Below are 25,838 nucleotides of genomic sequence, written 5' to 3' on the forward strand. Positions count from 1 at the left end.
TATCACTCGGAGCCATAGGATTTGCTTGTTCCATTTGACTCACAGTCAGTTGATAATTGTGAAGAGTTGCACACAACTATTGGAAAGAAGTAAACTCAAAAAACATAAGTTTTTCTCTAATATCGTTTTGTAAATTAGAAATAAAGATTCTTTGAATATCATTGTCAGGTACTGGAAAAGAAATTTGAGCACACAAATGCTTATATCTACCAATGAAATCAGTCACTTTTTCTTTAACACCTTGTTTACAATGCATTAAATCAATCAAAGTAACTGTAGGACTTATATTATTTTGAAATTGTTGAATAAAAGCATTTGCAAGTTGTTGGAAAGAAGTAATAGAATAGGAAGGCAACGAGCAATACCATTGTAGGGCCTTATCTCTTAATGTTCTAGTAAACAATTTTGCAAGCAACCTTTGGTCATAAGCAAAATTGGTACATACTATTTGAAAGGTCTTAACATGTGTTAGAGGATCACCTTTACCATTATAAAGCTCCAACTGTGGGATTTCAACATGCTTAGGAGGGATAGCTCGAACAATGTCAAGAGAAAGTGGGCTCGCAACATCAAATGTGGGCACACTAAACTTAGATTGATTCATAGAGGCAATTTGTTGCTGTAAAGAAGAGACAGTTTGCGCAAGATTGTTAATGGTCGCTTCAATCGAAGAGTTCATATTAGACATGTTAGATTGTGATGGAGGTATTATGTTATTGAAAGAAGGTATTGATTGAGAGTAAGGTGGTAGGACACTATGATATTTAGTCATAGGAGATGATTGGAAAGAAGGAATACTACAAGGAGGAATGGAATGGTTGAATGAATTGCCCCCTTGCGTCATGTTCATTTGTGGAGATGTAATAGGGACACTCATTGAAGGAATGAATGAAGAAGTTGGATTGAATGAAGGAAGAGGGTTGATTGAAGAAGAAGGATTGCCCCCATGACTGGTGATCATAGGGGGAATGTCTTGTATAGAAGTAGTCATTATGTTTGATGTAAAGGTAGGTATGCTAGCAATAGGAGTTGTCAAAGGAATAGAATGATTGACTTGAGTGGGAGGTTGTGTATAACCTAAATTTTCATCACAACTCTTCATAGGCATCACATTCAAATCCACAATGTGTGCAATACCACGCAAAATATCAATTCCATTCTTATCACTTTGAAGCATATGTTTTAGACCCTCAATTAAAGGAAGAGCTTGACTATCGGGGTATTCTTGAGACATCCATTGTCGAAAATCGTCAAATTGATTATCCAATTTCGCAAGTTGTTCTACAAAAACCTCATGGAGAGCTTCTTCATCATTAGGAGGATTAGAGGAATTACCCATGTCCTCGTTAAAAAGGCCATTCAAATTAGGTTCCATCTCCTCAGTAATTAAACCTTGGAAAGACTTAGTTCTAAGGCTTCGTCTAACGGGAATAGTATAAGTAGGGCTTATTGTTGTAAAACTCATGCACTAGAGAGGGAGAGAAGATTTTGAATTTTAGAGGTAGCAAATTTCAGTAAAATCAGCCAATCTCCTAGATTTAAGCTGTTAAATGCAATCACGACAATCTCCCGAAATTTCAGAAAAAATGTTAGGGACCGTGGCGCTCGGAGTGCACACGGTCCTTGCAACTTTTTTCAAAATTTGCAGGGATGAAAGGTATGATGATTTTAAAGCTAATCTGAAAAAATTGAGTGATTTTATGATCTGTAGATAGGCCAAATTAAAGTTGCAATCTCAAAATTGAACCCTACCAAGATTGTCGAAAAATGCAAAATTTGAATTTTGAAAAAGAGAGGGAAACTAAAATTTTGAATTTTATGATTTTAGAGGGAATACCAAAAGCAATGCAAGTTTTGAAATTTAAAAGTTGACTCAATTTCACGCAAAATTCAATTTTGAAAGCGGAAATCAAAGTTGTTGTAATTAAGCACTTAATTTCAAAAGTCACAAATTGCAAGAATTTGAATAAAGCACTGAAATTTCGAATGAATGCTAACACACTTTTCAGATTTAGGACAGTAAGAACACAATTTTGACACAAAATTTCAATTTCAATAATTTCTGAATAATTAGAAGCCTTAAACCAAGCAATCACAAGACCAACTTCGACCTTAATTTTGAAAGTGTTAAAATTGATAAAATCAGCCAAAATTCTGGATTTTAGCAGAAAGATACAGTAAGATCTAGCTCTTGAAATTTCAGAAAAAATGTCGGGGACGTGGCGCTCGGGGTGCACATGGTCCTCGCAACTTTTTTCCAAATTTTCAGGGATGAAAGATATTATGATTTTATTGCGGATTCCAAAGTTACAGCTGATTTGTAGATGTTTTGATCAGTGAAATTGTTGGACAAAGGTTGAATCAAGAGGGTTTCAAAAATTAGGGTTTTGACACTTAACCACTTAATTTTCAGAATTAAAGCACAAATATGAATTGACAATTTGTAATAGAAGGGTAGATCTGAAACAAGCATTAACAATTAAACATTTCGCAAGCTTAATTACTAAAAAGAAAATTTAGGGTTTTTATGCAATCAACCTCTAAAATTTTGCAAAAGATCAAACACGGAAATGTAATCAAGGAATCCAATTTTCAAATCTAACTATGAATAATCAAAAAGGATGTTCACATCGGGTTCACCAAAATGTAAAGTGGAAAATCGAACCCTAATCGCCCTCCCCTCTTCCAACTCTAAGGAGAGAGAAGGGAGGTTACTAGGATTGTCAGTTTTCACTTAGGGGAGACTTTACATTCAAAAGAGGGGTTGAAACCCACAAGATCCAATCCCACACAATGAAAGATTGGATTCTAAATGAGTTTCAAGGGTTAAGACAGCAAGGCTACCCTCTTTTGTAAAGAATGTGGATAGAATGATTAAGCTAGGAATGCATAGAAAGTGAGAAAGATTCACTTATAAACTGAGATAGGGATATAGGATGAAGCTGCGGACCTGGAATTAGCAGTAAAATGTCGAGACGGTGCTGTCCTGCAAATTTGAGCAAAAGTTGACGGGATGATGGCGCCCGACGTGCACACGGTCCTCCGAAAAATCCGCGAAACGAAGGGGGATCTATTCGTCTTTGCACAAGGATTCCAGATCTTCAATTACAGCCGCGTACCTGCAACCTACACACAGAAAAGCGAAGATGATTGGGGGGTTAGGGATTAGGGGTTTGCCCTTAGGTCAAACCTCGGTTTTGGAATTAACCAAGAAATGAGAAATGCTATAAATGTAAATGATTGTAATGTAAAACAAGTACTAGTACCTCGTTGTAAGAATGTTGTATTCTTACATGCGAAGGTGTAGATGTTGTTATATGTTGTATGTTGTATGTTGTAGTATGTGATCTCCTCTTCAATGGTTGAATCCTTGTCTTGAATGCAACACTTAGCCTTGAATGGAGACTTGGAATGATCAATTGCTTGAAGGAATGCTTGAATGCTTGAATGCTTGAACGTTTGAGTATCGTTTCCATGCCTTTTTCGTCTTTTTTCCTCTTTTTTAAAATGGGAGAGAAAATGTAGTTTATATACTTGTCAATTAGGGTTGATAGACTAATTTTCCCGACCTTAGGCCAACCAGGAAATGTTATTTTCCAATTTGCAAACAAAAAGACCCGAAGCCCCATAGGAGACCGGGCCCAAAATAGGGCCAGGGACCAGGGCGCTGGGCGCCATGGTCCTGGGGGACCAGGGTGCTGGGCGCCCTGGTCCTGAAGGACTAGGGCACTGGGCGGTCTGGTCCCACCTCCCGGGACAGCAGGGTGCAAGGAGGGATCAGGCCAGGGTGCTGGAAAAATGCAGTTTTGATGTCGTGAGCAAGTTTCAGGGTCTCCATTCAGGTTTCGTGTTGCATCGCCATCGTGAAGACCCAAATGCGGTCGAAATTGCAAGTGTCGCAATTTTAGGATGCTATAGTACCTAATAAGTGAGACCGTTATGAGATAGAGGATTATTGAGGTTCAACTACTAGAGAGGGTGTGAAGGCATTTTGGGGAGCAACAAGATGTACCTACAAGTATGACATATCATGCATGATCTAAGAGGGAGGTTGGAGTTTGGGGACTAGTGGTTAAGCCTCATGTAGCCTATATTGAGTTTAAGCAATTACAATCGATATAGTGGGGTGCGGGACCAAAATGTTATAGACAAAGGTACGACAACAACATATGTTTGATGGTTTGTAGAGAATAGGCCTTTGCCTTTGACAGATCTAGATATTCTAGCGTAGAGAATGACACCACAACAAAGATAGAGGAGGGGACAGGAGGAGGTAGATATGGAGGAGCCAAAAGGAGATGAGGACAAGGATATAAACAAAGATGAGGAGATGGATGAGGATGAGGAGGAGGGAGATGAGGAAAAGGAGACAAATGAGGATGAGGAGATAGATTCAAATCAGGATGCCATGTTGATGGATTAGGTTGATGACATAAAGGTTCCATAGGGTGAGCCCATGCAGGACATAGTAGTAAGTGATGAGGTTGACTGCATTATTGATGATAGGGTTGTTAGAGGTGAGGTGAGGTATCAAAGAGAGCACTTAGTCATGTTAAAAAGATAGATATCATCTCTTCAGGGTGCCAAGACAGCTTGGGATGTTGAGAGAGCATCGTTGATTGCACGAACGAAGAGATTTACAGTGCAAATAGAGTAGTGGAGTGTTGAGAGGGCTAAACTGTTGGTGAAGAGGGATACTCTGATAGCCTCTCAGGATACACCAAATAGAGAAGCATGGGAGGTAGAGCAAACACATTTGATCACAAATAGGGATAAATGTGTAGCAAAGAGAGTTAAGCTTATAGCCTTGTGAGATATAGCAATGTCTAGAGTATAGAGAGAAGATGAGACCATTCAATATTTTATCCAGAGTGTCACAAATATCAGTATGTGCAAGGTTGTGCAAGAGATAGGAGAGTTAGGGAAGGAGGATAGGTATTGTAGGGATCCATATGAGAACATGGTGCCAACAAAAGATAGAGCACCATCATATTAGGTACAGGGCAAGTCATGTAGCGGGACACACTCACGAAGGACACAAAGTAGTACAATGGTCATTGGGCCACTGAGGCCACCAAGATAGGTAGGACTAGGGACACGATGAGCTTCATCCTCAAGACAAGGCAGAGGTCAAGAGGACCGATGGAGAACCCAGTGATATTTTCAATTATACACATTTTTGTATACATTTTTTGAGATTGTATTGAGCCTACCAGCTCCATTTTGACATGAAGACACAGATTTTTGTACTCTGATACTGATGATGATATTTGAAGATCGAGAAAATTTGGGTTAAATGATAAAACCCAAGCATGAAATTGATCTAACTAAATTAATCACGAAAACTCAATCAATCATTCTAATCTATCCAAATTTGACAAACAAAATAACTAAAATAAAACTTAATAATGCAAACCATCCTTGCGTGCTTCTTCGTTAAACTTCGTTGCTTCTCCTTTTATCTCTAATTCTAGTATGTTGCTCTCATTGTGTAGGTGCAAATACAAAATGAAAGCAAGGATATGATATGTGATATTTACGAGGAATGTGATTCTTTGACAAAATGATGATTCTAATTACTAGATTATTTTAACAAAATGACAATAGGAAAATGAGATTATTTTCTAAGCTATTTCAACTTAATGAAGATACATAAAATTAGATGATTTGATTGATGAAAGAAGTCCCACTTTATAGAAAACTTGAGACTCAACGGATGGACAAGATTGCAAAGATTTCTGGTTAGATGGACTGACCTGATTGAGTGGATGACAAAGCTACCATTCGAGGAAGAATGAAGAAGATGAAGAAAAAGAAGAAAAAAAAAGAAAAGAAAAAAAGAAAAAAGTAGATTTTCAAAGATGCATACCTCATTTTTGAATTTAAAATAAAAATGTATGAGATATTTCCAAAAAGATGGATTTTTGAAAATCAAAGAGAATATTAGCTTCCCATTTTCAAAAATTAGGAGGATTTGGGGAAAATCGCATAAAACAAATAAAATATTTGTTTCTATTTTGAAAATTAGGAGATGAAAAATTAGTATAGATAATTTATAAATAAAGATATTTATTTAATTATGGTGACATAATTAGCTAACAAAATAATTTAAATAAATTATTCAATTAGGGGAGATAGAAATTGAACATTTAATTAAATAATTAAAATCATTTAAGTAACATGTAGATTTGGAATTAATTAAATAATATAAATTATTTAATTAATATTAAAAGGAGATGATTAATGATGAAAGATTAAATGATTAGGGAGAATAATTAGTAACAAAGGGCTTTTATTAATTAAACAATTAATTAAACTGAAAAGGACAAATTAGTCAAATTGACATCTAGAGATCTTAATTTGGTCAAATTAAGTCAAATGTGGTCAAATTGGATGAAAATTGGAAGAATTGGGAAGATTCAAATAGAAAATGGGAAGAATTGAATGAAAATGGGAAAATTAGGTCAAAAAGGGTAAAAGCGAGTAAATGCAGGTAAACTAGATCAATTTGGAAAACCAACAGTATGGGGCAAGAGAAGAGGTGAAAATGATATCACAAAATAGAAATTGAGAGAAAATGATACTATTAGGACTGAAAATGGGGAAAGGGAAGCCGCAGGGTGAAAAAGGAAGCAAAATGACCTAATTGAGACAAGTTTTGAGATGAATTGACATCACAAAATCGAAATGGGAATGAGCTGACATCAAGGAGATGAATTTTAGGTCAAAATGATATCCCAAACTTGAAATGGGGAGAAAATGATGTCAACTGGACAAAAATGGGAAAGGGGAAGTGAGACAAGATCAACTAGTAATAAAGACTATACGTGCGATCAGGTTAAAAATGAAGAACGCAGGCGTTTAGCAATTTTTAGATCGAGAAAATTTGTGGTTAAATTAGAATAAATAATTAAATAAATAAATATGTATTTAATTATGATGAGATGACATAATTAGTTAACCAAATAATTTAAATAGATTATTCAATTATGAGAGAAAATGAACATTTTATTAAATAATTAAAATCATTTAATTAAAGTGCAGATTCAAAATTAATAAAATAATATAAATTATTTAATTAATATTAAAAGGAGATGATTAATGATGAACGATTAAATGATTAGGAAATAATTAGTAAAAAGGGGTTTAATTAATTAAACTTAAAAGGCCAAATTAGTCAAAATGACATCCAAAGACCTTAATTTGGTCAAATTGGGTGACATTAGGAAGAAATGGGAAGGTTTAGATAGAAAATGGGAAGAATTGAGCAAAATTAGAAAAAATAGGTCAAATTAGGTAAAAGCGGGTAAACTGGGTCAAAGTGGGTCAAAGCAGATCACCACACAAAAATGGGACCGATGCAATGCCTTGGAGCAAGAGAAGAGTTAAAAATGATATCATAAAATAGGAATCGGGAGAAAATGATGCGATCTAGATAGAAATTGTGAAAGGGGAAGCTGCAGGGTCAAAAAGGAAGCAAAATGACCTAATCGAGACAGGTTTAGGGATGAATCAACATCACAGGATTGAGATGAGAACAAACTCAGATCAAGGGGATGAATTTTAGGTAAAAATGATATCCCAAACTTGAAAAGGGGAGAAAATAATGCCAACAAAATAGAAAATGGGAAACCGGAAGTGGGACATGACCGCCAAATAGTAAAGACTATAGATGCGATTAGGTTTAAAATGAAGAATGCATGTGTTCACTGATTTTTAGTGTCTAAATTATTCTCCTCTTTGAGACAATGTGATTTAGAATGTTAGTTCAAGGAAGATTCTAGAAAAATATCATATTAAAACATGTCCCGAGTGTAAATGGGTATAAGGGTGCCCCCTTGAGAAATTGATTGAAAATTTGGGAAGAGGTTAATTTGTTGACGATGATGCCAAGATTCCAAAAGAATGAACATAAGTGAATTTGGGGTAAAAGCAAAAAAGATACAAGCTCAAGAAGGTGAAAAAGATTGTGATCAGTTCAAAGGGGAGTGTGTGCATGCCCATCTAGGCACACAAGAGGGGTTATAAAAGGGGGCGACAGGGTGAAAAGAGCTTATTTTCACTATCTTTTTTGGAAGAATCAGAGCTTTAGAGGAAGGAGAAGTTTGTAAGATGGTGCAAATTCAAAGGGAGAATCATCAGTGTGAGTGTGTACGGAGCTACAAGCGATTGGAGGGCTAAGGACCAGGAGTATGTACCCCAGATCCCACTTGTTAATTTTTTATTTGAGCACACATTTCTAGGTTTAATTTCTTTGTTTTCAATGTGTGTCAGCGATTCTAGGTTAATATTTGCACAGTTGGGTGCATTTTCTGTGTAGTTGGCTAAGAGTTGTGCCGTTGGGTAATAGAATCATGCAATTACGAAATACAACTATGTAGGTGGCATGCAAAATAGTGCAATTGGTTGAGTAAAATATGCAATTGGCTAAGCTAACATGCAACTTGGTTAGGTTTTGAGGGTTAGGGTTTGACTAAGATGACTTAGGTTGACCTAGGGTTTAACATAGGGATTAAGCTGGATAGACTAGGATTGAGCACTCAGGTACTCGATTAGGGTACTGAATTAGGGTTTGGAACTAGGGATAATGCAATTATGTTGAGATATAACTGATTGGGGTAAGGGGTCATGATGGATAAGGTCAAGTTAATATAATATTTACCCCATTGTATTGTAGGTTAATCTCTTGACATTACAAAATCTTGAGATTCACCCTTCATGTCTATCATTGTGTCATCAGTTGTGGAGGCAAGAGAGAGATTGCTTATTGTACTTAGGATTACTGCATATCACTTATATGCCAGACATAAGGGCAAATAGGGCACTTATCACCACATTAATAAAGGTATGGCACCATAAGACAAATTAATTTCATCTATCGATGAGAGAGGCAACAATCACATTGGAGGACATGTGGCAGATACTTAGGATTCTTGTTCATGGCGAGTTAGCTGTGTATGATCCTTCTATTGTGAGAGAGGCTTTGAGCCATATGTTTGAGGTGGATGAGGACAAGCTATACATGGTTGACTAAGAGATTGTTGTCACCAAGATTGCACCTATTATGCTCAAGTTGAAAGCTCAACAATCTTGTGAAACATGGGATGATTTCCAAGCCTGTGGGTTACCTATGGTGGAATCAACCTCCAGAGTCAATTGGTTCTCTTTGATGAATCTCATGCAAATAAATTTTTGATGGGAAAAAGGATAGAAGGATGCTGGAATTAAAACCTATCCTAGGAGGTGATGCACCAAATGATTGAGAAGTCTAATCCTCTGCACTAACTCACAACACATCTCAAATACAAGAGCTTTGTTTATCACAACTCAACTAAGCATGTAATACATAAATATTTCATAGAAAGGGTCTGATTAGAAAGTTTGCTTGAAGGAAAATAAACTATTTTCTCAACTTCAAACTTATCAAAATCAAATTACACAATCTAAGACCTGTATTAATCATGCATCTTTTTGAATTAATATTGTTTGAAAGAGACAAACTAAAAGGATTCTAAGCATGAATCACAAAAAAATTCATCAAATCAATCATTCATTACAACTCATGAAGTATCAAGAAGGAAAACCTGTTATATATTTTTGAAAAAATGAAAGTTGTTGTTGTTACAAATCCGAGAATACTTCAAAATGAGCTACAATCTTCATGCCCTAATGTTGAAAGCAAAAGGAGGAGAGAAAAAGAACTAGCTTTTAAAAGAAGAAGAGAGTAGAACTTATAGAAGAAGTCTTCAAAAAGAAAATCAAGGTAGGAATAATCTCAAAATCCACCTCTTTCTCTTTGAACTCAACTGAAATTATGGTTCTTCCCTTGAAAACTTCTTCAATCCTACATTATTGTAGCTCGTAGGGTCGAAAATGATACGAAAGCATGCATAAAGACACTTAAAATTGATGGAAATTGAGAGCTAACTGGTGGAAAGGAAGTCTCAACTTATAACTAACCCATGTGGAGTCTTAACTAGCTTTAAACTATTGATAACTACTTCTGAGCTCTTCAATTTCAGGCCTTTGATTGTAGATGACTTATAAGACCACCTCTTTAAGGACTCATAACTGTTTTTGATCTAAAAATCCATCTTAAATCTCCAAATTTTAATCCTTTAACTGGTTAATGGCCTTCTCAAGTGGTATATTTAAATTTGAAGCTCAAGCCATCCTATTTAGGTATAGGATTCTCTCAAGGGTTTTCTTTTATTTGGTTAATCAACATTAAGGTTCATCACAATAGGCTTTGAAATATTTCCTTGATTGTATTTACTCCTTCACTAGTATTTGTGACATTTAAAACATGAAATAAGAAACCTCTTCTCTTTTGATTATTGTTTCTCCAGTCATATTTCCCTTTAGAACGGTGATAAAACTGTATTCACTCTCTGTTGGCTCTATTCCTGATGATCATGCCCTCTGCAAAAGATAACTTGTTGTCCTCTTTTTGCATTACACATGCCAATATGCATAGTTTGAATGCATTATTGTTGTGCTATGACTATGTATTGAAGGTCTTTGAGAGATCAAAGCTCCTTTAATACTTGCTTATATTATGGACTACTCTGTTAGTCTTTGTTTCCATTGTTTTGTTACTTCTTTGGGATTGCACCCGTGATGCTCAAGCTGAAAGCTCAACAATCTTGTGAAACAAAGATTAGATGGGAGACTATAGTAGCTTAGCACTTAAGGTTGGTGATTGTCATTAGTACGGTGATAGAAGGATTGGTAGCAACAAATAGGAGAGGATTTGGATTCCCTATTAGATGGGGATGAGTGTTAGAGTGGATGGTTATGGAGGGTACGGTAATTGCATGGGGACCATGCATCCTTGCAATCATATATTTTCATTTACACTAGGTGGCATACAAACGGTCTTTCACTATCAACAGTAGGTTGACCTTATTACATGTGTGGGCTCTTGAGTAATAGCATTGTGCATAGCTATACCAAATAGACATGTATGACCAGGATGACCTTATGCATATTGTTATGATGGGGCACTATCACAAGGGTCATTGAGTCAGACATCATACTAGAGACATCAGCTAGACTACTTGAGGGATTTTGCATGGAGACCATATAGGGATTGTGAGGGTTGGATGGATGATGATGATCTTCTCCCTTATTGCAGACAATAGAGGTACTTGATAGGTAGGACCATTAAGATAGAGGATTATTGAGGTTTAGCTACTAGAGAGGGTGTGAAGGTAGTTTGGGGAGAGATAGGATGTACCTATAGGTATGACATATTATGCATGATCCAGGAGGGAGGTTAGAGATTGAGGTCCAATGATTAGACCACATGTAGCCTATACTAAGTTTGAGTAGTTACAACTGAGAAAACAGGGTGTGGGACTTGTAGACGTATAAATCTAACCACCTTCTTAAATAAATATTTAATATTTCTTTAAACCCTACCCCTCTTATTAATTAAATCTTATTTAATTAATTTCTTCATTTTCTTCTATTTGATTAAATAAATTATTCAATTTATTTAATTAAATTCACCTAAACCTTTTCTAGCCTTTAATTAAGTAAATCACTTTATTTAATTAATTCCCCTTTCTTCCTTTTAATTAAATTTACATTTAATTAAATTGACCCTTGAATATAAATAAATCTAATTTATTTATAAAAATCCTCCCACTTGCATTTTCCTACATCTCCCACTTGCCTCCTAAATCTCTTCTAGAGCCTTCTAGATTCTTCTAAACTATCTTAATTAGCTTTAATCCCTCTAAACATGTCCTTTCCCTAAGTTTGAGGATGTCACTTCTCAAATTTGGAGGAAAGTCTTGTAAATGCATTAAAGGCTATATTTCTTCAACAAGCTAACTTGTTGAGTTCCCCCAAATTTGGAAGGACTCTTACAAATTTATCCCCAAAGTCTTCCAAACCATTAATGGTTAACTCAACCTTCCCTTCATGGTTAGATACTTTCTCTCTAACTTAACCCTCATCTAAACCAGGGGTCTTATCAAGCACCCATGACTTTAACCTTAGTCATCCTATTAACCCTTGCACAAGAGTTTACCCCTTGGGTAAAAGTTTTATCCAATGGATAACTCTAACCTAACCTTAACCTTACCTCCTAAGGTAACCTTTATGTCTCCTCAGGCATTCAATGCCTCTTGCATCTCCTCTCAAGTCACCTCTTGTTGACAATTGTCACCATTTCATTGGTGAAAATTGTAAACATGGATTGAGTAACTTTCAATCCTGGCCATTGTTAAGATTATTCAATCTCAACCCTCCATTGCCCTATTTTCCCTATAAATAGAGCTCTCATTTTTCATTCTCCAATAGATCCAAGTTTCATGCATCTATATTATAGTCTAATTTACTAAGCATTTTAGCCTTTATTTGTTAAAATATCATCATAACATTTAGAAGCATATCATTTCATATCATAGAATATTCATGCTAGTATATCATGTTAGGATAATTTGTTAATCTCGTTATCATATCACTATCTTCATCTTAGCTTAAGCATCATATCTTTTAACATAGCATATAGATCTTAGAATTCATTCATGCATATAGATCACAATATCACTTGTTCTTGGAGTTGTCATTCCTAAGTCATTTGCTCAATGATATGAGAGGAAAACATTGACTTTAGGGATCCTATGAGATAGAGAACAATGCGACACCCCTTGGGAAGTTAAACTAGTTTAAATTAGTTTATACTTGCACAAGATTCTCATTGGTATATAGGTCATCTGATCTTGATTTATTCATTTTGATCACCACATTTTCATGCATACATCTTTGGCGCCCACCATGGGGCACGTCCCCAAAAATAACATCATTTTTCATGCAGGTTGAAGACAACAATCACGTCAGAATTGCAAACTAGCGCGTTTGGGACTTTCTTTAGCGCATCTGTGGTGAACTTTAGTGCATACATGGCACTGTTTAGCACATAGAGACCATAACTTAGTGCATTTTGTTATCTTTCTAGCACAGACCCCTTTCTTCTTGTTTAACGCATCGGAGAACTATTTTAACACATCTAGGCCTCAGAGTAGCACTTAGGTGTTGTCTTTTAGTGCTTCTGCACCATACTTTAGTGCATTGGTGTGAAAGTTTAGCGCACAGCTCTGATAGAGACATAAAATTTGTAAATATTCAGAAATTTAGGCTTGTGAAGCCCACTATCGGGATTTAATTTTTTTCGCTAAATATGTGCAGGTTCTAACATTTTTCAGTGCAAGTTCTAAGATTTTTTAGTGCAGGAGCAGGAGGAGTTAGTTAGTTTTATTTACTTTCTTATAAAGTTGGTAAAAATAACTCTTTTTTCCTTTTATTACAAAAGTAAAAAGAACTCTTTTTTCCTTTTATTGCAAAAGTAAAATGAATCTCACTTTTCCTTTTGGATACTTAAAAAGAACTTCATGATTTATTTTGATGCCTAAAATAAACTTCATCTTTCTTTCTTGCATGGTTAAAAAAAAAGAACAACAAAATCTTTTCTTTTCTTTTATGCAAGATAGGATCGGTTTTCTTTGGGCTCTAAAAAGAACAAAACAAATGTTCCCATTTTTGCATAGGGTTAAAATTAAACATCATTTTCCTTTAGGTGTTGATTAAAAATAACCTCATTTATCATTTGGGAGTTGAAAAAGAACCTTCACTTCATTAAGCTTTCAAGATTGCAAAATCGTTGTTATTCATTTGGCGAATTTACTTTGGTTAACTAGGATCTCTTTTTCAAAATTTTGGCTATCTTTACACATTGCTATATCAGGATAAAAAGAACCACATGTCTTCTGAATAGCTTTTAGAAAACAACTGTAATATGAGATAAAAAGAAAGTGTACTTTGTGTCTCGAAAGTGGTAGGTATATGCTCTCCCCTTAATCGGGTGATCAAAAGTTCAAACCCACTCTTTGATGCTTTCTTTACTTCAAGTATCTTACATCCTTTAGAGGGTCTACCTTCCTGAAGCCTCTAAAGGGCTAGTAAAAAGGTTATGACCCAAGTGGGAAATGACTTTATCACCAAGTATTTCAACCCACTATAATCAAATGTGGAGGCTGATGAAATCTCCTCCAACGGTTTTTCTTAGGGATTAGTCTTCCCCCAGTATCTTTAAGATATGTGAAGCCTTTGTTCTAAAGGTTGGGAAGCCTCCCGAGGGAGTTTACCACTGAAGACCGAATGGAAGCCTGATTAAAAACTATAGAAGTAGAAGCTTTGGGTTGAGTTAGTTACCAAACATAGTGCAAGGGTTGACCTATTTGATTTCCTAGTCAGAAAAGGTGACTAACAGTTGAGCTTAGAGCTAGTGCTAGTTAGGATTTTAGGCATGTGCTATAGGAATTTGACATGTATTTGAATTTGAATTTTTATTTTCAAAATCATGAAATGACATGCACATTTATTTGAAATTAATTGAAATTGGAATTTAGAAAGTTTGAATATTTGAATATTTGAAATAGAAAAGAATAAGTTAGACAATTAAATTATGGGAAACACAAAAATTGAATTTAATTAAATAATAAATATTATTTAACTAAAGTTATAAACTTGTAATTAATTAAATGAAAGAAAGCAGCAGAAGTCAGAATTGGATGAAGCTCTGAAATTGGACAAAGTTGAAGGTACATATGAAGTTGTGCCCCCAATAATTTTGAAACAAATAATTGATGAAATGCTTAAAGATGGTAATTTGAAAATTGCCTGTATACTATGAATATTTTGATGATAAAGATCAAAGAGCTATAGAGGAAGCAATTGTTTAGTACATGGATGTTTATAGCAAAGCGTTAATAGAATTGTCATCCATGATACCCAAAGCCTGTATGACATTTTGGATTAGAGGAGGCATACAACAAGTTTAGAGGATGAAAGAATAAAGGAGTATGTATTAGTAAACTTATCCTCTGTCATTTCTAAAGATGATTTTGTTAGACTATTAAAGCTTGCAAAGGAGAGATTCTGAAGCAAGAAGAGGGTCAATAAACTTATGCTCGGCAAAATAGATGAGGTGACCAAAGAGATAGAAGTAATTTTGAGACAATGTTTTATAGATCACAGAATTGATGTGAATCCGGGAGAGCAATCACATGACATATCTATTCCGGAAGTGCATGCTATTCCTGATAAGTAGGAAGATCAATCATTTGAGAAGGCCATTCCGATAGGGAAACCAAATGAACAGACTATAGTACCAGATAATCCTGATAGTGTTAATGTTGATAACTCCAATGAAGTTGTACAGGATCCTCCGGTGATAGACATTGTTTCAGAGAAGGTAGCTGAGAAGACAAATGATACAAAGAAGGATGATGGTAAAGATGAAAGTGCAGAGGGAGAAGGAAAGGAGAAAGGAGAGGAGAAGGAAGATCAGGCTCCGGTGACAGTGGCAAAAGACACCATTGCTGACAAAGGAAAACAAATTGCTATTTATTCAGATGATTTTGGTTAAGGGTCTATTGATCTGATTTCCTTATCTTTGATTCAAGAATTGAAACTAGCAACTCTCACACAAGCAAAAGCCAGTGAGGACTTACTTAAGTCCCATACCGCAGACAAAGAGATAATAAAATTGGCAAGAGATGTATTAGAGAAAATTTTGTCATCTTTCAAACTAGACACAACTGATAACCCCTCCGGTAAGCTTAAGAGTATGTTGAATGTTGTTGAATCTCATTTTGAGTCCTTGGAGAAGGCAACAGATACTAGAGTTTTGAATCAATTTAATGTCATGCAATTGAAAACATTTTTTAAGATGATTGAGGATGATAGAGTAAGCTTAGTAATTGCTTTGAAGGGTATTCAATATGCATTAGATGAAGGTGGTCATATATACAAGTCATATCCAATTTTACCCAAGTTTACTATAGACATTGACAAGAAAATAAGAGAATGTGAAGGGTAGCATGCTAGCATATCTCAGGCATATGCATCCCAATCAGTATTAACTAGTAGTTTTGAACCACAAGTTTTGAGCATATTGGATAAGATTAAGAGTCTAAACTAGGAGAAGGACAAAATTTTGTGTAGAGTAGGAGAAGTGAGGAGTCTTATCAATCCCCTGATAGATTCTCTGATGAGTAGCATGCAAGATGCTATGAATAAGAGTGTTCCGATAGATAGACAGGGAGGAGAGATGCATGTCTATCTCTTCAGTGGGATGATCAACATTTTGGAGAGTCTGAAGAAGGCATGGGATAATCACTTGTTATCCCTTAAGACAATTTTTGTAGATATTTTTAAATTCTTGTGAGCAATTGTATATATTGTTGTATATAAGTTTTGGTGGATTCGTATCTTTGGCATTGATGTCAAAGGGGGAGAGAGCAGAGTGAAAAATGGTGTAAATCCTTAGGGGGAGCTTACAGAGTTTGGATTTTTGCAATCTTGAGTGTATATCTCATTTTTCACAGTGTTTCCATCAATACCAAAGGGGGAGATTGTTGGTAAGAGACACTATTCCGGTGAAGATCGGTGCATGAGAGATGATTAGGAGATTTCATTGATGGCAACCCAGTTCTGAAATCACATCCAGTGTACATAGATTTGATTTACCAAAAGTCATATTGTTCATAAGGCATAAGTCTAGAAGGTGGAACGCAGTAACCGATAGAGCATGAGATCATTGTGCATATATTTATTTTGATTATGTAATTTTGGTTGTGATAATAGAGTTAGATGATTTGAGGTTCGAGGCAGATTATCTTGTAATCTTGATATCCGGTGTTGATTTGTGAGCAAGATTGAAGGTCGTGTATCCGATAATTCAGTTAGAATAGAGATATTCTTGTGTAACATGTGATGCAAAATTGTTGGGTTGATTTTGGTGATTGGTTTCATGTTCAAGGATTTTGAGCCGACTTGTATGAAGCCATATATCATTTTGTTTGGGTCCACTTATAGATTTGTGGATAGATTGAGCCAACTTAAGGTTACACGTTTCATGTTGCGTGTTATGTGGTTTTGTTGGCATTGCATGAAGATTGCATTAATGAAGTATAGTGAAGCAGTGTTGTTAGAAACCAGTATTGTTATTCAAGCAGAGTGATCAACCGGTGACCCTAACGTATTGATATGCTAAACCTTAACCAATGGAGCTTGGAGAATCGATTATGATGTTCTATGATCGAATGGTGATCGGAGATGATGATGTCGCGTATGCATGTTGCATGTTATGAGTTTTAAAGTGATTTTAGCACATGAAGATAATTGTTTATCTTGGGAATGAGAAAGTGCATAGCATGAAGTAGAAACTGCATGATGAGTTACTTGATTTGATGAGTGGTGATTCAGGAGCACTCGAGGTTGTCTAGAAAAATGTGCAGATGGTTACTATGTAATCCAACAGTCATGTTTGAACTGATATGTTTGTAATCTCTATGAGATCTTAGGTTTTTTGATGTGTTACCGATGTATTATATTTGCTTATAAGGTCGATGAGTTATTTTGTTGTAATGTTGTTGACAATTTTGGTTATGTGTGGTAGTTTGATTATTGCCAAACCAGAAGGAGTATCTGCAGAATGTTGTGAAGGCAGATAGGAGCATAAACGGATATGATCAAGCAGAGTAGTGCTATTACCAGATCAACAAGACCTTGTTGCTCTCTAACAATTACAATAGTTAAATCCCCTAACCGAGTAAGCTTTAACAGGCTTGGTGCTATCTAAATCCTCTAACCTGGTGATCCATTAGCTTGGGTTTAAAATCCTCTACTGAGGTTACTCCTAATAGGGTATTTCTCTTAAGAAGGTATTTTAGTCAATCCCTTAACCGGGTGGTCCTTAACTAGATTTGTTCTTAATAGGACATTTTTATAAAGCTTCTAACAAGGCTTGGCTCCTAATAGGGCGAACTTTAGAAGAGTTCAAAATACTTGCGGGTATTCATCCCCACAGTGGTTTTTCCCATTTGGGTTTCCACATCAAAAATCATTGTGTCAAGTGGTGAATGATTTTGCATATTTTTTGATATGGTTAATATGTTTAACTGGTGTTGGTAAACAAATTTGTCTTTTGCACTTTAGTTAATTTGCGTACCCTTAAGACCAAGAAATGGAAGACAAATTTCACCAAACAGTTGGAAAATCATTATATTGATTAACCTCTGAATTTAGGTACAACTCCCTCTAGCAAATATTGAATCAACTTCAATTTACACACAACCAATATTATACTTCTCACCAGAAAGCATAGAAAAGGTTATTGCATTCACAAGTCAACACCGAATGAATGCAAGCATTGATTTGTATATAACTCTTTGTATAAAGTCGACAGACTTCACATGTACACTAAAACAAAATGAAAAGTTTATAAGGTGAATCCTGCTGGTGATTTTTTGCGCACATAGAAAGCTATAACAGATCTTTGCTTGAAACAATTTCTCATAGAAATCAAATTTCAAACATCAAACACACCGATTTGAAGTCAAAGATAACTGTTATTCGATTTTCATTCATAGAAGATTATCAACTTTCCATACAGAGAGTCTTTCAACAAAATTCAAGAGATAGTTTCTCAAAAACTTAGTGAACCCCAATAAAGTCATTACAAAACATATAAATAGGTCCCCAGACCAATACTTTGAACCCAAGATAAAATTAACTCGAAGGAGTTAATGAGAAACTACCCTAACTACATAATTGAAACTAAAAACAAATGACTAGACTCGCTGGCAGACAATTCCCAGTAGTGCTAGTCATGTCATCGATTCTATCTTCGTTGGATTGCCCGGGTTATTAGTTTGAATGGACACCATAACCGCCTTTTCCGCACTCCACTCTTGATGCACCTTCAAAAAATATTGAATTACTGTAACATGCGATAGGCTAATGTGTATTACTCTCCGTTTCCAAAGTTCTTTCTTCCTCTTTACCATCTATACTTTGTCCCTATGTGACTCCAAGTGATCCAGACAAACTGTGAGCATCGATTCCACTTTGGAATTCCTCATAAAATATTCCACAACCAAGGATTTCTCCACTTTAATTTGTTTAATATGGTTGTTGAACTGATCGATCATCTCTACAGTGCCTTCCAAAGTCTGGTTATCTTCCTTAAGCAATTGAACATCCACACAACGCAGATCCTTTTGCATAGTTGTTCTTAAGGCTGTTAGTTCACCTCCAAATTGGCGGATTCTCTATGACCTTGTTCAATGATTTGGTTGCACCACTCTATGCTTTCCCTACATATAAACATTATATCCTCATTCAGCCTTGGCACTTGTCTTTCAACAAGAAAGCTCATCAAGCCATAGAACTAGATATCTCGCATTTGCTTTGAAATCACCACCCACTTTGTCTTTTCCTTTTGCCATGAGATTAGATCGACATCCAGTTCTTTGGTGACCTCATTAGCATCCTTGAAAATCTGAACTAAATCTGATATGTAATTGGTTCCTTGATGCACGATCGAGGTGAGCCATTTAGAGAAAATCTCTGCAATCATTTTGTATCATTGAACCTCATCAAAGAACTTCTGATTCCCTGGGGATTTTGAACTAAAGGGGACCGAGCTCTAAGACAATGGTAATGGACTATTCCGTAGGGCATAAATGTATTGGGCCATTTGTATTAAATTCTACTTCAACTCGGCCTTGTCCTTCTCATCCTTCTAGGTGCGGGAGATAATCTGTTTAGTCGAAGTCTCCAAATTCTTTACATCAACTGATTTGGTTTTGACCCCTAAATCAACCCGTTCAATGGTATAATCTACCTCTAAATCAGTGGCGACATCCTTATTAGGTCTAGGTTTGGCAATGTCTGCAGTTCAGTGCTTTGTGTCTTTGTCAAAACCAATCATTGACTCTATTTTTAACTGCTTTGGCTTTGTGGATCTTCCCAAGCATTTACTTACAGCATCTTCCATCGACACTGAAATAAGAACCACATTTCTTTTCCTGGTAATTGAGTCATTTAACCATTTAGGAGCTAGTGTTAATTCCTTAGATTGCATAGCTCCTGAAGGTGCTTGTGTAGCATTGTCTGCATTGGACCAGATATCAAGTGTCTATGAATCTTGAACAGTAGCATTTGAGTCAATTAAGACCTTATAAATATCTGAAACAGGGGCTGCCATACCGCACTGTACCTCCTCGGCGTCCAAATCGAGAATGAGATGAGCGGTAGGTGGCTGAACGTTCTTCTTCTGCCTTGACCTGGTAAACTGACCTTCAATTGAAAGTGCAGCTTCGGTGTCAAGTTTCTCTTCTTTAATCTTAGCCTGCCTTTTTCCTGCAAAAGAAATAGGGATGTTAGTTAAAATAGAGGTTTAGTTTGCGGCCTTCCTCTTTCCATTTTTGTTTTTTGAACTGGTTTCTCTCGTCGGATGAAATCGGCAACTCCTGAGCCAATTTTTTGTTCTATGGATTACGCTAAAAGTGCGTGTCTGAATGCTATCTTCCATCTTTTTACTCCAGTCAATTTCTGGGAGAGGTTCATTATGTACTCGTTTCATAAACTCTGAATCCACTACATCTTCATTATCAGTAGTGACACTTGAAGTATCCATTGGAAATTTCATGTCATGAATCTTTTTCAATGTTAACCTAGACCAACTCCTCTTTCTCACTTCAAACTCATCTGGGCAATCTTCCCTATAATCTTCCAACTGGGGTACATGTTGATTAGGTACTATCTTCTTCACATATTGGGCGATAAAACCTTTACTATCAAAATTATCCCTTTTCACAAAGGTTTTCAAATGAAATCTCTTAAACTCCAATTCAAGGTTTAGTGCATTAGAGACAAACCTACAACTGTAATGGCCTAAATCGATGGGAAAAATTCCACTTGTGCCAAAATCTTCACCATAATCCTTCGCGACATAGGCTAGCTGCTTGGAAACTTCAATTAGGATACAAGAATCCGAAACAAACCTGGGTAGCCTAAAGGGTTCACCTTTAAAACCTCCAACCCTTATGTAAGTGAAGTGATTGAACTATGTAAAGAAACTACCATAGATTTTAACTAGTTCAACCGCTTCTGCAAACATCCTCCTATGCAAGTTATCTTGTAATTCAAAGGTCAACCTCTCAGCAAAGATGTCATTCCAGTGAAGATAATCATCAACATGTCCTTTTAAAGTCAAATGAGGGTGATACTCATAAATTTTAATACCTTGAACCCATTTAGTATGGAACAATCCAGACCATTCCCTCACACAGGCTAGCATATATAACAGGTATGAAGACATATAGAAATTCGTCATTCCAAGATAATTGCTCAAACCCTCATGTAATCTTTCTACAATAACAGTTCCCCAATCAATGAACCAATTTTTATCTAGAGTTACTTGAATGAAGAAATATATCCAGTCTTCCCAATAGAAAGAGTGCGAGTTCCCTTTGACTTTGCTCAAGAATATTACCAAATCTCTAATCGTAGGAATCAAATGTTCATGGGTTAAGGGTCTAGGCAGCCTTGAACCCCCTTTTTGAAACTTCAAAAGCCAATTTTGTGCAATGATAGTTCTATAATACCGCTTTTTCTCATAATAAATTCCATAAGATTTTCCAATTGTCCAATCTTCATAGTGTTCCTGATGTGGGATACCCATGGCAGCCATTACTGTTTGTCTATCAATGGACACCAAAACCTCACCATTATTTTTCCTTATGCATCTGCTAGCTTTATCATAGTGGTTCATACATTCCAAAACCAATTCAGGGCAAGGAGCAGCTGTGGGAAATGCAACTGCTTCTAATAAACCGCTCTGTGCAATATCTCTCATCATAGGATCAACGACTGGATTCCATACTCTTTCTAGAAAATCATCTAAATCTAGTTGAACTAAGGTTGTATCACCTCACTCGGGTAAGGAACTTACAAGGAAAGAAGAATTCACTAATTTAGGTAGAGTGAGCCTCATATTTAGCTTGTGATTTTCTCCAATTAACCTAAACAAAGAAGAAAAGGGAAACAGAAACAAACAGCTAAGAAAATATCCAGGTCTTTCCTAAAATAAATTGCAACAATTAGGAAAGTTGTTGAGCATACCTTCCTCTATCATCTGCAAACCCCTATCGCAGTCTATTTCTCCATGCTCCACAAATTCTTCTTAACACTTAACCAAAAAAAATGATAATCTCGACATGACAGCTACTTAATTTAAAAGCTGAGAAAATCTTACCCATGATTACCATGAATTGTCCTCATTACTCTTCACTCCTGCGACCTTACTCTGAAATGATCACATTCGAGCATGCATTGAATGCTAAGTCACTTCGTATCTGACAATACGGATCTCCACACCATACTTGCTATAAATGACAGATTTCAAATCATTAAAGAAAGAATATTCCTCTTCTCTACCACCATTTATTATATCTTAAAATCTGCACCGCCATCTCATGCCAAGTCACGTGATCTCCAAGAAGCCTAAACATCAAACTCTGAACCTTGAGGAACAAACACGACACAAAGCATAAACGTGACAAATCTTGAACTTTGAACCTTGAACCAAAAAGTTTCAAGTTCAAGGTTCAAACAATGCTAAATGCCGACAAAACTAAAGAAGACTCAAAGCCGCGTGGAAGGAAATTTTTTTAACATGACGCCCATTGAACTTTGAACCTTGAACTAAAAAGGTTCAAGTTCAAGGTTCAAGTTCAACATAGTGCAACTTAAGGAAAACAACAAAGACTGAACTACGTGGGGAATTCTAAGCAAATGACTCGGCCAACAGACCAGAAGGGGACATAACTCAAACAAGGAGACATATAGAATGGAAATTTTATATGTGCTGCCAACAGTGGCTCTGCATGGGGACTGGAACTATAAAGTACCAAGCAAGGGAACCTCAAAATCTCTGGTTTCGCAAAATGACTTAAAATAAAGGCCCGACTCACAACAAAACTGACGCACCTATACTAAGACAACAAAATTATATGTAGAAACCGACAGGGGACTCCTCTTTACAATTGACACAATTTTAGGTCCTGCCCATTGTAGGACAGGGGTAATTCAAAGCCATCCTAGTAAGCAAGTTTAAAAAAATTGGGGCCCGTTACTTCATGAATTACATAAGGTCCTTTCTACAGTGACTCAAAGTTGCCATGAGCACCTTTCAACTCTCTCCTTTTATCCCATAGTAACACCAGATCACCTTTCATGAACTTCCTGGGCCTTGCCTCCTAATCAAAAATCTTTTTAACCCTCATCTAATGTTTCGTAATCCTGTCAACCAGCTTTTCCCTCTCTTCCTCAATTTTGGTTAAGTACATAACTCTTTTTTCAAAGGAACTCTGAAAAAATGCATCTTCTACTACAGTCTGCAATCTGGAAGCCGCTAACTCTAAAGGAAGATAAATTTGTGTGCCAATGCCATATACTAACTCAAAAGGCAACATCCCTATGGCTCGTTTTGGTGAAGTTCGATCTGCCCACAAGGCTTCATGCAACTTTTTGTGCCAGTCTCTAAAATTTTCATTAAGCAACTTCCTCATGATATTAATCAAGTTTTTGTTACTTGATTATGCTTGGCCATTACCCTGTGGGTAATAATCAAAAGCATGTGCCAAAGAAATTCCATAATCATAGCAAAAAAAAAATTAACTCAAATGAAGAGAAATTTGATGCATTATCTGTGACTATTTTCCGAGGAACCCCAAACCTGACAAGAATATTATCCTTAAGGAACGTACACACAATCTTTGTACTGGTTTTTTTCACAGGGATAACTTCCACCCACTTAGTGAAATAATCAGTTGTTGTTAATATGTGAGTTTGTCCAGCACTAGAAATTGGGTTCAGAGGACCAATAAAATCTAACCCCCATTGTTTAAAGGGATCTTCAATTACTACAGGTCTTAAGAGCAAGGCAGCCAGCTGGGGTTTTCCTGTGAACAATTTGCACTTCTCACATTTCACCACCCATGCATACGCATCTCTGAACATACCTGGCCAATAGTAACAGTTTCTTAAGATTTTTTATGTAGTAACTGTAGAAGAGAAATGACCCCCGCACGCTTCATCATGAAAAGTTTTTAGTAAAGCCTCTTGATGCGGTTTATTAACACACCTGAGAAAAGTACCATCCAAGCCCCTCTTGTATAGTATGTCATCAAAAATAATGTACTTTGCAATTTTCAACTTCAAATTCCGTTTCTCCCTAGGAGAGATGACTTGGACAGTCTCCATAAGTGAGATAATAGGCAACATTGGTGAACTAGGAATCTTGATGACTAACAAATAGAGTTAAGGGCATAGTTTCCTCCCCTTCAAACTTATTCTCCGCCATTAGTTTACAAAGGCCTTTTCCTCTGACCAGCTTAGTTGGTTTGATATCCAAATTGAACTCCTGAATTTTAGAGATCCAAGATGCTCTATTGTTGATATTGACATCTTGCTGAGTTAAAACACTTTTCACTGCAGAGTTTGGAACAAATATAGTTGAATGTGAATAAAGTATGTAGTACCTGAATTGTTTCAAGCCTTTCACTACTGCATATGCCTACTTTTCTATTTGCAAGTATTTTAACTTGTGCTTCTTTAGAGGTACACTCATGAAGGAGATTGGAACTTCCTCATTATCTTCACCTTTTTGCATAAAAATTCTAGACATAGTATGTTCTGATGCATAGCAGTAGATAATAAAATCTTTACTAAAATATGGGTTAACTAGAGTAGGTGCATGTGCAATTGCTCTCTTTATTTCCTCAAAAGCCCTTTTACCTTCTTCATTCCACTTAAAAGCTACCTTCTCACTCATCATATTTATGATGTATTTAGTAGTCTCAGCAAAATCAGGAATAAAACACCTTAGAAAGTTCACCTGTCCAAAGAAGGACCTCACTCCATCTCTGTTGGAAGGAAGACTGAGTTTTTGTATTGCTTTTACCCTCTGTGGATCTACCTTCACTCCTTCCTATGAAACAATATGTCCCAGAAGTTTTCCTTCTATGACACCAAAAACTGACTTTTTAGAATTTAACGATACTCCATGTTCTCTGCATCTCACCAGTACCTTCCTCAAATCCCGCACATGTTGTTTCCTCTTCTTGGAGAAGACCGTCAAATCATCTAAATACACCATAATGATCTTGTCCCTCAAATTCCCAAAAGAAAGGTCCATCGCTCTTTGAAAGGTTGCCCCTGCATTAATCAATCCAAACGACATCCTATTATATGCAAAGGTGCCCCAAGGAGTTATAAAGGTTGTCTTGTGTTGATCCTACTCCGAGACACTAATTTGGTTATATCTAGAGAAGCCATCCAACATGGACATCATCTCTGACCCTGAAATAGTTTGTAAAATATGGTCCATCGCTGGTAGGGGATATTTATCCTTCAGGCTCACTTGGTTTAATTTTCTGAAATCAACACAGATTCATATTTCACCATTTTTCTTCCTAACCGGGATGATATTAGCAATCCAGGTGGAATGATGTAAAGGATAAATAATTTAGGCTTTCAACATCTTGTCAACCTCATGGAATATTGCCTCTACTACTTTTGGATTAAAGTTCCTCAACTTCTGCCAGAAAGGATTGACACCTGGTTTCAAAGGAATGTGATGTTGGAAATTACCATCCTTGAAATTCTTTAAATCATCATAGCACCATGCAAATACATCTTTGAACTCAACCAACAAGCTGATGAATCTTCTTTTTTCCTCTTCAGAACAACGTTTTCCCAAATTAACGAATTTAGGATCCTCCTTAGTATTAGTACCAATGTTAATTTGCTCATACTCACCAGAATTTTGAATTGTAGGAACCCCTTTCTCCCCTTGCTTAACATACCCATGTTTCCTATCAAAAAGGCATTCAAGAGAAACTAAACCCTTTGGGATTTTATTTCCTTTCAATTGTAACATTCCATCATGTAACTCCTCTGGTGTATTGGGAGAA

At 36.2% G+C, this 25,838-nt stretch overlaps 1 protein-coding gene across 1 annotated transcript; it reads left to right on the top strand.

Moving 5' to 3' along the window:
* Positions 1-4,279: 4,279 nt before the first annotated feature.
* Positions 4,280-15,439, top strand: LOC131858881 (uncharacterized). The gene is made up of 3 exons (XM_059212352.1): positions 4,280-4,410; positions 4,507-4,522; positions 15,122-15,439. Exons 1-3 carry the CDS (start codon positions 4,280-4,282, stop codon positions 15,437-15,439), a joined length of 465 nt encoding a protein of 154 aa, XP_059068335.1.
* The last annotated feature ends 10,399 nt before the right edge of the window (positions 15,440-25,838 follow it).

The sequence above is a fragment of the Cryptomeria japonica genome, chromosome 10 (assembly GCF_030272615.1).
Source record: "Cryptomeria japonica chromosome 10, Sugi_1.0, whole genome shotgun sequence".
Lineage (NCBI taxonomy): Eukaryota > Viridiplantae > Streptophyta > Pinopsida > Cupressales > Cupressaceae > Cryptomeria > Cryptomeria japonica.